A 12275-nucleotide genomic window follows, 5' to 3' on the forward strand; every position below is an offset into this window, starting at 1 on the left:
TCCTTTGAAATCTTTCAGTTGATATATGGATATGAATAACATATTTAATGGTTGTAAAACAGAGACATCAAACTTAAAATTTGAGTATCCTAGTGATTTATTAATTATAAATGAACCAAATCTCATGAAAATTATGTTGATATACAACTGTATTTCAGTTGATATTAACTATGTTAATATTACTCAGTAGCACAAAAATGGGTATACAATGTCTTCTCACCAATCAGCAGCTTCCTTATCTCTAAAAAATTTTTGTATTTCCAAAATGGAGAAAAGTCAGAAGAAACTAGGTAGCTACACACCTTGTGTTTAATGTGTCTTACCTATCTCTTTGGCCTTTAGATGACAACAAAATCACCTCATCATTACAAATAGATATCATTTAGTGATTAAACATATCATTTTTTTAAATGAATCATCAGCAAACCCATTAAAAAATTACTGGAGATGACTGAATTTTACTGTTTCTCTCTTTTCCTCTGTCTTTCTCTTTCCTGCAGTTTTTGCAGAATACTTATGAGTACTACATATTGTTTAAGATGTTAGCTGACAGTTTTAAGAACAGGCTTATTTGTAGGGTAAGACTACTATTTAATAACACAAAAAGCAAAGACAGAAACTAAATTTTTGTATGTGTTTGTGATTCTAATCAACTGCATGATTTTATTTTTTGAAACATTGGGTTAACACAGTTTCTGAACAATGGAATCTCATATGAGGAAAAACAGGTAGAATAAAGGACATCTGTACAGATAAAAGTGCCAAAGATTGACTGGTGGTGTACATGTCAGATTATTTATCCTTCCAAAATAAAAGAAAGAAAAATAGGAAGTAAATATTTTCTACAATTCTCTAAATATTATCAAATTGCATCTAGTCACTCTGGCTGACAATAATTCAGCAACATCAAGTTCAGCTTTCACAATGCCAGATATTTTTATTTTACTGCACTTTCAGTTAAAAATACTTACAAAATCAGCCAATGCTAGCAAGTCTCTTTGCGGTTCCAATTTATGGCCTTATTACTCATTATTCACGCTGATGAGCTGTTATGTAAACTGGCTCGTTTTTTGTCATCTGAAAGACTTGTGCAACTGTTTTGCAATATGAACAAGGGGCTACAGTCTGACCCATAAGAGTTGGATTGGCTTGATTTCAGTGCACGTTTGCAAATGTTACTTTCATATGAATAAATGTTGAAGGATCAAATTTAATCCTGGGAGGGGAAAAGGAGCAGAGATTACCAGGAATATGATCCAAATAGGCAATCTTTATAGTTCAGAAATATTTCCTGGTTTTATAATATTTCATGACAATTTTTAATGGGATTTATTTCTTTTTAAAAAAAAATTACCCTCTAAAACATTGACTTTTTCACCCATGAATGGAAGTGACAAGGCACTGAAGCTCATGCCAAAGACTTAAACCCTCTTGGGCCTGCAGGGATAACAGTCCTGTGTCCCTGTTTGCAGGTAGGAACACAAGCCAAAGATTATCCAAAGTTTCTGTAGGAGCTCCTCGTAACTTTCTAAGAGAAAAAGCAACATTTTATGTTTATTTCTTGAATAATTCTGAAATTTAATATGTATTCCTTTGTTTTTTTTAAATTATTTTCTGATTTCTAAATTAGTGTATCATAATCTCTTCATTATAAGCAGTTTTTAAAAATACTACCATGGACAGAGACATTTGATTGCATGATTGTTTTAATGTACTTACCATTTTGACAATGGAGAAGAATCACTTTGTCTGGATAATAACATTTCTTCAAAACAATCATGAAGGGCAACAATGGCGTTGATTTGAATAAGGGGCTACCCTCAAATACAGCAAACCAGGATAATGTTCTGCTCAGCAGCAATACCATTGTTGTATTAAATATGATGTCAGATAATCTCCACAGGAGAGGTCTTTTGCTATAGACATGTTAAATATAAGTTTTTAATTTTGTTCAGATTCAAAATGCTTCATTTTGAGCATCTAGTTGCACAAGAAAAAGATAATATTCTCTTTTATGGCATATGAGAGTTCAGACTGTGTGTGGAACAGTGCAGCTACCTACAGCGTTGTACTGCAAAGCAAAGTGAAAATGTAAACACTAAGTTAAATTAGTATAAAACTGCATGGTAAAGATGAAAAAGCATGCCTGAAGCCTGCTTCTGTCAATTATTTGCCATCTGTAATCCATATGACAGTTTCTGCTGTGTAACAGGCCAGTTCTAGCTTTGAGGCAATGGAAAAGGCCCAGTCTCATGTGTTCATATCGTTAATGAATGGGATTCTTACTGTTAATATTTTTGAGAGATTGCTTGTAGTTATCTACTTCTACTTATGACAGATAGTTTTCTGTGGACTCCGAGGCAGCTGGCATAGCTTCTTGTTACAAATATACCTTTGAGAAGTTCCCTTTCAGTATCGGAAATGTTTTGTCCATTTGACTGTTCAGCTTGTAATTGTGCCATTTTCATTCTTACACAAGTATATCCCTCATAAGTAAATCCCCAATTTTTCTCATGAATTGTAAGATTGTTTTTCTCCTCCCATTGTCTCTTGCTAATGGACTGTTGAGAATGTTCTCTTATTAAATTCTATGATCTTCCTCAGAATCCTTCATTGGAAGGGAAGTTTGTCAAGTGCTGATATCACTGGCTTTTGGGTGAGATTTCTAGGTTGTGCACTGTGCTATAGGGCTTTGTGAACATCTTAAAGTTCTTAAAGAAATTATTTCTTTTTCATTTCATTAGCCCATAAACAAAAGCAAAAAAATAATGCCTCTTTTTAAAGGAGTGATATCAGTGAGAATTCCTATATATAATTAGATATTTTATGACCTATGCAAGAGGAATAGGAATTTTCTCCCTGAAATGGTCAGTTGACCTGTTTCACTAATGTTTTTTAAATCCTTTGTTTAAACTTGTCCCAGCTTCTGTATCTATAGAAAACTGCCAATTAGAAAAGATAGTAGACAGCTGCTGAGGATATGTGTTATGTGTTTATTTAATGATAGTCCAGAAAAATTTTAGATGCTAGAAATAATCAAATGAGGTTGGATTGACTTAATAGTTACATTTTTTTACATCTGCTTCCTCTCATCTTCAGGATATCCTGCAGTCTCCCTTCATTCTGTTTGAAACTGCATCTTACAGTATCTTTTTCCACACTTATGCCATTTTTTTTCTGTGAGCATCCCAATGCAAGAGCAAGATTTTAAACTCTCATCCATGAAGAGATTCTTTGTTTTGCTTAATCAAAGGAGACCCTCCTTCCTAGATACTACAGTAATACAAAGCAATAGTATCAAAGAGCAAAGCATTCTTCTGTATTGGAGAGAAAAGGCTAGTCATAAATGCTTTTCCTTGTCCAAAGGCAAGTTTGGATGTGTCAGAGAAGAGTCACACTATGCCTGAAGACAGTTCCTCATTTAGATCCCAGTATTGTTCATCCCAGCTCCTTCTGTCCTATCGCCAGCCTCAATAATAAATAACTAAGCTCTGTATCTTTCATGGCTACTGTCATTTGGTTGTGCCAGTTGGCTGTAAGAGGTGTTTTAACAAGATGTTTGCAACTGTGCTTATATTTATCAAGGTGTTCTGAATGTCTAGTTCTTGTCATGCTTCTATATTGTGATTGAGCGACTTCGGAGGGGACTGGTTTCCAGAAGGGGGTATGTTTTCTGAAATCTGCCTCATTAAGATTACTCAGGATAGGTATCTAGGTTCTGGTTTTAAGTTTTAGGTTTAGACATCAGAAGCTTTTGTTATTTACTTAATTTAGTGCTGAAAAGTCCAGCTGCCCATGCAGTCACATGGGTTTTCAGTCCTCCAGGCATTTTATGTCTGGAAAGATTATAAGCGTTTTCAGGAAGATGAGGGTCTGTGGATCCAGGGATGCATATCTAATTGATTAACAAGCTAGGAAGCATTAAGAAAATTATCACAAGAACAGTTACATGAAGATCTACAAATAATAATAGAGTTATTGCTCTGTACTACACCCCAAGCTCTGTCAATTGGTTGCTTTCCTTTATAAGCATCTCACCCTAGTTTGACAGTGGTTAGCTTATGTAAGTCTGGCTGAAAAGGGCAAACAATCTCTTCTTAGACAAATGTTGACTTTTACCATTAGATCTCATGTATTCTTTAAAAAATATGCTAGAAACAGTTTCCCTAAGGCTCTTACATATTTTTTTTCACAACCGCACAGTTAGGTGAATAGTAATGTGACTTTTAAGAACTGTCTGTTAAATCTGTCTCAGATACCTTTTGCTTTCAATTTTGGAAAAGTGTGCAGCAGAAGAAATTACACTTTTTCAATTAACTTTGGAAAATGTGAGGAAGTCCGCTTTAAAAAAGTCATGATATTTGTAAAAAGAATTAAAACTAAAAAGATTATAAGTACCTAATAACCTGATAGCACTTAATCTTCTACATTCTGTGAAAGAGGTAAAGATAGGAATGTGATTTTGATGTGTGTTTCAATTTTTTACTGATTTAAAAGAAAAATAGTCCCCTCCAAAATGACAGTAAGTTCTGATAAAGAAAAAAAAAACAAAATTCTTTCTTTGAAATCAGAAGAAAAAAGCTAGTAAATATTTCAGGTTTTCTTATGCTCTGATTCTAACCTAGTTTGATACCTCTGCTGCAATGCTACTTAATTAATTGGTTTGTGCCAATAGTTTAAGGATAGGGAGACAGTTCAGTGTATTAGTTTAGGGGAAACAGGAAATACTGTTAAATCAAAATCAGTCGTCCCATATGTAGACATAACAGCAGCAGCAGAAGCGTGGAAGTTGATTAGAAAGTGTCATTTGCTTAACATTTAGACAGGAATATGGATATGTTAAGATATATATGGATATATTAAGGTGCTGTTATAATCAAGGTGCAGCATACAATGTTTCAATTAAATGTATATCAAAACTGAAAACTTAAAAAAGTGATGCGAACATCACTGAAAGTTTCAAAAAACCTCTTCTGCCATTTAAGGGAATTTTCGTAGTTACTTCATTGAATTCTTTAGTAGGTGTTACAATGGAGTATTTTTCAGAAGACTGCATGACTGAGCAAAATATATCAAAACCCAGACTGAAATGCAGTGCTACAAGTATTAAAATGCAAGTCCAGTTGTTCATATGTCACTATTCTGTACTAACAATTCATAGAATCATAGAATAAAAAAATGGTTTGGGTTGGAAAAGGTCTTAAAGTTCATCTAGTTGCAACCCCTCTGCTGTGGCCAAGAACACCTTCCACTAGACCAGATTGCTCAAAACCCCATCTAACTCAGCCTTGAACACTTTTAGGGATGAGGCATCTGCCTCATCCAGTGCCTCACCACCTTCACAGTAAAGAATTTCTTCCTAATACCTATCTAAATCTACCCTCTTCCAGTTTGAAACCATTATAAAAGTACATCCGGTATAGTGCAGTACTGTACTTCATTCAGTCTTTAAATTAAAAAATACTCTGTAGAAAGATTTCTGAGTCCTTTGTAACTGTGCTGTGTAGGACAGTTCTGTCATGCATTTCACTGCATTGTGCTGAGTAAAAACTCAGGTAATGTGTTCTGTGTCTTGTAAAGTATTTTGTACATTTTCTATGGAAAAAAGCTATTTAGATATTGCATACTGTTACAAACTTGTTGGGGATTTTAACACATTATGTTAGATCTTAATAATTTATTGTGAAAGAGTTGTGGCATAGATGCAATATTTTATTTTGGGCATGAACTGGTCTTGCAATACTGAGGAAGAAGCTGACATGCTGGAGAGCATTAAGGACTATCTAGTTGTTGGGAGCCCAACATGCAAAGTACGTAGTGGTACCTCCAGAAAAACTCAGTTACTGTCAGTGAGGCGTCTTAGGCATTGATCTTCACTTTTGCATGCGAAATCACTTTGGAAAATTTGAAACTAATTTTTTTCAAGTTTGAGTAATAGTTAAAATACTTCGTCATTCACACATTTACATTAGAATTTGTACGTCTTCTCCCAAGTAGGAAGCCATAGGAGAAGAGGAAATGGCCTCAACTTTTCCCAGGGTAGGTTTAGATTGGCTGTTAGGAAACATTTCTTCACAAAAATGTCAAGCATTGGGACAGACTCCCCAGGGAAGAGTTGGAGTCACCATCCCTGAAGGTATTTAAGAGAAGTGTGGATGTGGCACTTGGGGACATGGTTTAGTGGTGGACTTGGCAGTGCTGGGTTAACGGTTGGACTTCATGATCTTACAGGGCTTTTCCAACCTAAATGATTCTGTGATTCTATGATTTCTATTAGGGTCTCTGTGAGAAAAATTAAGTAACTTGTATGTTTATGTGCTTGCAACTGTGTTATACTGAAAGATATAATTTTCAGTGTTAATTGGCCTAAACTACAAGATAGTATTTATGAATGTCAGCTTTTAACGATTGGCATTTTAGCAGGTGTACATATGTGCCCATTATCTGACCTAACACATAGCTGTATTTTTTCAGAACTGAATCAGTCTGGTGCAACATGTGTAAGAGTATGTAGGCCAAACTTCTGTGCAACAACTTTGGCTTTTATTTATACTAGATTTCACAAAAATGTCAAGGTAGTACCTTTAGAGACAGTAGATCTCTAACCAGAGGGGAACAGCATGCACAGTAAATTGCAAAAATCTTTCTGGTGAATATCCTGCTCCTAGTGGTCTACACTGAAATATAATCCATCCATTACATCACTAATTGGTAGATTTATACCAAAAAGGTATATATGAAATTAGAATGTAGCTTTTTTTTAGATTCCATATAGAAATACAAGAATTGTGTAAATATGCCAAAACGAGTACTTTGTATTTCCCATGAAGATACAGCAAACGTACCTCCCTTTAAACAGAAGACTTTCTGATACCATAATATACAGTTGGTGTACTGAAAATGGGTGTTTTACAGCAGATTGAACACACTAGGCTCTTCTTTGTTAAGGAGTCAGAGATTATACTAATGGAGCTAATTTCTAGAGCATCTTGGCCTAGGATTTCTGATTTCAACTCCCCAAAAATCAGCAACCTTGCAGGACTGCTTTATAACTCCAGAAAGTCTTGTTGTAAGATGCTTTGATTATTGAGAGCCAGATCTAAAGACCATCAAAGCCATGGAAGGGTCTTTACTAGGTTTAACGTACTTTAATGCAAATCAACAGTTATTAGACTAGAAGGAAGTATCATCTAATTGGTTTTTCATTAAGCAGCCTGCAAAAGTATATCTGTCAATGATTTGTAAACTCTTCAGAGATAGAAAAGGAGATGAGTGTATAAAGTCTTCATATCAATTTGCACAAAAAATTATTTTTCATAAAACCATGCAAAAGTGCCTGTCCAATAGCGTGATTAAGTGTGCACGTTGCTTTTTTGTCATCATCATAATCTATAGGCTCTGTGGTGGTCTCAAATTTCAGTGTTAAATTACCTTGAAATACAGTTTCAAATATGAGAGGACTGATGGTAGCTGGTCATATTCCATGGGCTACTGAGGGAATTCCAATAGTTTCTGAATGTCAGTCACCCCAAAAGTTATTGTAAACAGAGGCATTCACGTGCACATGCAACTTAGCAAGTTTTCCTTATATCTTAGGGGCTCAACGTTAGTTGTGTGTCAGCTAAGAGATGTAAAAAACCAAAATGGATGTGTGTTCAAAATGTGACTGCTGTGTTAGTGCAGTCACAAGCAGTATCATGTTTCCATGTAAATACAAAGGAATTCTGTATATTGCTCTTGTGTGGTGGATAGAGGCATATAGTCTTCTCAGATGGTCTGTATTATGTTGTTCGCCACATTCCTTCCAAGTTTTATTCATCTCTTCACCTGAGAGTTTCTATAAAATTTTCACATGCATCTTTTCTATCTGGCATTAATTCAAAATGATAAAAATGTTATCCTGCCTTCTAACTTTGTGAATTGCTTGTTTTGGTAGACTAAGTTTAGAGTCTTGTTTCTTTTCTGTTATTTTACACATGGGTAGTTCCAATATAGTTATTTCCTACTTTAAATCACTGTGAAGTGAAAAAAATACCAGACCAAGGCTGTGAATGGTGCGCATCAAGCAGCACTAAGTGCATTATGCTAGTTAAAGCTGGTTGGGAATTTTTTCATAATGTCTTTCCCCCCGCCACTCCCACCCCCCACCCCTTTCAGAAATGTTAATTTGTCAGGAGTTTTCTGTTTTGACATATTCCCATAAAATGGAACCTGGTTTCCTGCTAGTTCAGTGCACAGGTTGTGGATCCAGGGATTGTGGGAGGACTCTAGGAGCCCTTGGAAAAAAGTTCTTCTTGGCTCCCACATTTACTGCTGTAGTCTCAAACATGCAGGAACTAGCTCTCAGCTCTGCAGAGGGCAGCCTTGGAACCTACGGAATGCTGGTTTGACTGAGATCTGCAGGCTCCCTTCTGCAGAACTTAAAGATGTTGCTTTTGCCATGTTTTCCAAGGCCTTTGTGTCTCACTCCCAGATCGGGAGTTGAGAGAGTTCAGAACCCAACAAGGACTGTGATGATTGAGCTTCTTACAGAAGTGATTTTATAGCTGTAGTCAAAACAGAGATCATGAATAAGTGTAGAAGAAGAGGAAGTTAAGATGAACCAAAATGGGCCTCTGATCTTGGAATATGGAAATATAAATTTGTATATTAAAAAACACTTTTTTAGAAGTGGATATTTCAACGCAATTTTTCCTCTAAGGCAATGCTTTTCAAAATTGACCTTTTTGACATTTTGCAGATATGGAATTTCATGGAACAGAAAATCCTCTTTTTAACAATACTACTCCCAGTGAGAGAGGACTGTGTTCCTCTTCCCAGTCAATGCCAAACTAGTGCTCTGTTGATAGATCCCAAACCTTAATCAGGTGATTTTTCTCCTGTGCTTTGTTATAGTACTTTACTCCTCAGGTGACTCAGCCATGCATTCATTACATTTTCCCTAAGGTTCACTCCAGATAGTTCTTGATATGAATGTATCAATAGCCAACTACAGTGATGACTGAGAGAAATTATGGGTTAACACGTATTTCAAGAGGAAGATACTCCATTACCTAGGGATTTACTCTTTTTTGCAGGTGCTCACTGGAATGCAATATTTCAACAAAGAGCACATAACCACTGAATTACTTTTCAGAGAAAAGATAACTGCTTCATTTTTATGGGTTCTCTTTACTTTTTGTTTTATAAAACACTTCAATAAACCTATTCTCTCCTATAAACAAATAAGATGGGGGAATTAGTAGTCATTCTACTTTTTGGTCAGAACATTAATTTTTTGGCTCGTGTCACCTTTTAAAAATCTGTTGATGTACACAGATAGTTATTGGTTTAGTTAAAGACCTGAGCTGGAGGAATTAACCAGGTTTTTGCTCACCATTTTTCAGGAATGTCATTGTGTGGCCACTCTTACAGGACCATACTGAGACTTCCATGCTGCCAATATAGTGTACTTTGAACATGCATAAACCAGTGGCATGTACAGTGTCATTTGGCCACCAAATACAGAGAGGGATCTGGTGTAATGCAATAACAGATTCAGAGTAACATCACTATTCTAGGGATACAGAATAATAAATATACTGCTTTGTCAGTGAGAACCTTCTACAAAGACTTACTCCCTCCTCTGGAGCTCTGAGGAAGGTGTCTGCTTGTGCTATATGTAATGTTAACTTCTATAATGACACCAGGGTTTACATCAGTGTCCCTCATCTCCTAGACTGATTTATTTTCAAAATTTGAAACAATAGTTTGTTGTCAAATCAATCCAAGTATAGTTTATTGCAGCATTGCAGCCTCTGGTTGTCTTTCTGACACAGCTGTTATGCTGGTGCCAGAGAGATTGTTCTTGTATGAGTGGGGAGAAATAATGTTACACTAGTGAGGAAGACCCATAAATCGCTGTCTATTTCTAAAAGCTAGTTCAGCTTCTGGTCCCAGACAGACTGTGGTCCCAAGCATTACAGATAGTACAGTGTCAGATTAAAAACTTACATTAGGCAGAGCACATCCAAAGTCAATAAATGGACTTTAATTTTTAAAGGTAAAAATGTAATATTAATAATGGTTGGCTCCTAAGTTTCTGGAATGTTATGAAAACCATAAAATCAATTGAGGCAATATAATTAATGTGTTCTAACATTGTCTAGGAACTGAATGGGAATAGATGCAAAATTTGCTTCCAAAATTAAGTGGCATTCCATAGCAGGATCATATCTATGTTTTTGGCAGTAAGAAAGTAAAACTCTTCCAAAAAAAAAAAAGGCAACCAAAAAAACACCAGCAAACAAAACCACACCAAACCCCCACACATGTGGCCACTTCCTCAGTAGGTAAAAATTTACATACATAGTACTTTTGAGTTCAATTAAGCTTTGAAAATTTATGGAAGTTCAGAACTGGGTTCAATAAATTGTAGTCTCTGTAACAGGCTTATATGTATATCACTATCTCTGTTATTATCCTCCCTTTATTTTCTTGGTAGTTCTGATATATCTTGGTATATTAATGAAGATTATTTTTATTGTGAGCTTCATCTTTCAGAAAGATTGTTTTGCATGTAATCAAGGGAAAAAAGTGTTTAAGTATTCTTCCTAATGAAATGGTAGGGAAGATCATATTGGAGTTCATAATCAGCAATGAAGCTAAAAAGATTGTAGCATTCCCTTGTTTTTTTGGGCATTCACTGCCCCTTTAACCTAAAACATGTAAATGCTGTGAAATTAGTGATGAGAAGTTTTGAATTGGAAAAATTAATTATATCTAGTTGAACCACAAAATATCTAGAGTGTTAGAAGGCTGGCATTATCAAAAGAAAAACAGATTTTTTTTTTAAAGTTGCTTTAATCACATCAGTCATGTTGCAGCAAGGAATGCAAATATTCATATACTACAGATTGAGGCTGCTCTGAAATGTTCTGACAATCTGTTAGGTTTTGAGTGATGTTTCAACCCTATCACTTGGGGTTTTTGTTTTGTTTTTTTATGACTATAAAAAAACACTACTCATCTCTGTCACATGCTGTACAGGATAAAAAGCCTTTCAGTTTTCTTAACAAGAATCAGACGGCCAGGGTGCTGTTGGAACGCAGAGAATATGCCACTGTCTGTTCAAAGTACAGCTTAATGAGCCAGACTAAACACACTGGACAATAGAGCTGTGGGGGGAAAGGGCTTCTCGTGGATCTGTGGATCAGCTGCAGCTTTAACATCTAACTAGTTTCATTTTTCATCTTTGCAAGTTCCATTTCCCTGTTTTGTTGGTATAAACTGCATTTCAATGAGCGGACTTTCCTGCCTAGGTGATGGTATGGTGTGCTTTGAAAAAGGATATCGTGGATTATGCTAGAAATAATTTCTGTGTCTCTTTTTTTCTCTCATAGTCACGACCTATTCCCTCACACCTTACTTCAGCAGTTGCAGAGAGTATCCTGGCTTCCGCCTGTGAGAGTGAAAGCAGAAATGCTGCAAAAAGGATGCGGTTGGATAGACAGCAGGTACTGTGTTGTTTGGGGGTCTACCACATCCATATTTATAAATGCACTGGACTCATTTACATAGGATACCATGCAGAAGCGTGGTGCAATCCCTTATATGTTTCTTGCTAGCAAGAATAATTAAAATGCAAAAGCTGGAGTTTTTTAAATGAATACACAAGCATGTCTTTGTCTATATTTACATAAGCTGTAAGAGGGTGTCTTAATGTATTTGTAATGTCCACCTGATTAAAGCCATATATTTACTTTTTAACGATTGTAGATTTTCAGAGCATAATGTGTAGAATTAAAAGGAACAGAACACACAGTATATGTAATTTACATAAATAACAGAAATGGTGCATGTGTCCATGACTCAGTGTATTTATCTGTGCACATATTTTCTTTCAAAATGTGTATGCATTTGTAAATATAAGATGAAAAATTGTAAGTTTCTGAAAAGACCCATTTGCCCAAAACAGAAAAGTTATTGTGATATATAACAAAATGCTGTCAATTAACGTAAGAATTTTTAAAGCTCATATATATTTTTTTCAGTTATTATTCACCTTTTATAGTGCATGTTAGGATTTTATTACTTTTAACTTTCTGAAAATTACATATTTTCTTTCAGTTTTTTAAAACCCTACTGGTAGCTCATTCCAGACTTTGATTATTTACTTGCTCCACAGATAAAGTGAATGTCTAACATTCTTATTGCAAAAATCATTATGCTTTATTTCTCTACATGATTGTAACAAAGTAAAATCTTAGTAATATATCAGTTGTTCCAAAATATGC

The 12275-nt window shown here is 35.3% G+C and overlaps 1 protein-coding gene across 6 annotated transcripts in view; it reads left to right on the forward strand.

The window, feature by feature from the left end:
* Positions 1-12275, forward strand: part of NOL4 (nucleolar protein 4) — a 188655-nt gene that overhangs the window by 142515 nt on the left and 33865 nt on the right. For all 6 annotated transcript variants that reach the window (XM_027674424.1, XM_027674443.1, XM_027674408.1 and 3 more), the window contains one exon: positions 11382-11495. In XM_027674424.1, coding sequence (XP_027530225.1) covers positions 11382-11495 — 114 coding nt within the window. The remainder of the gene's footprint in view (positions 1-11381; positions 11496-12275) is intronic.

The sequence above is a fragment of the Neopelma chrysocephalum genome, unplaced genomic scaffold (genome assembly GCF_003984885.1).
Source record: "Neopelma chrysocephalum unplaced genomic scaffold, ASM398488v2 Primary Assembly neopelma1_22, whole genome shotgun sequence".
Lineage (NCBI taxonomy): Eukaryota > Metazoa > Chordata > Aves > Passeriformes > Pipridae > Neopelma > Neopelma chrysocephalum.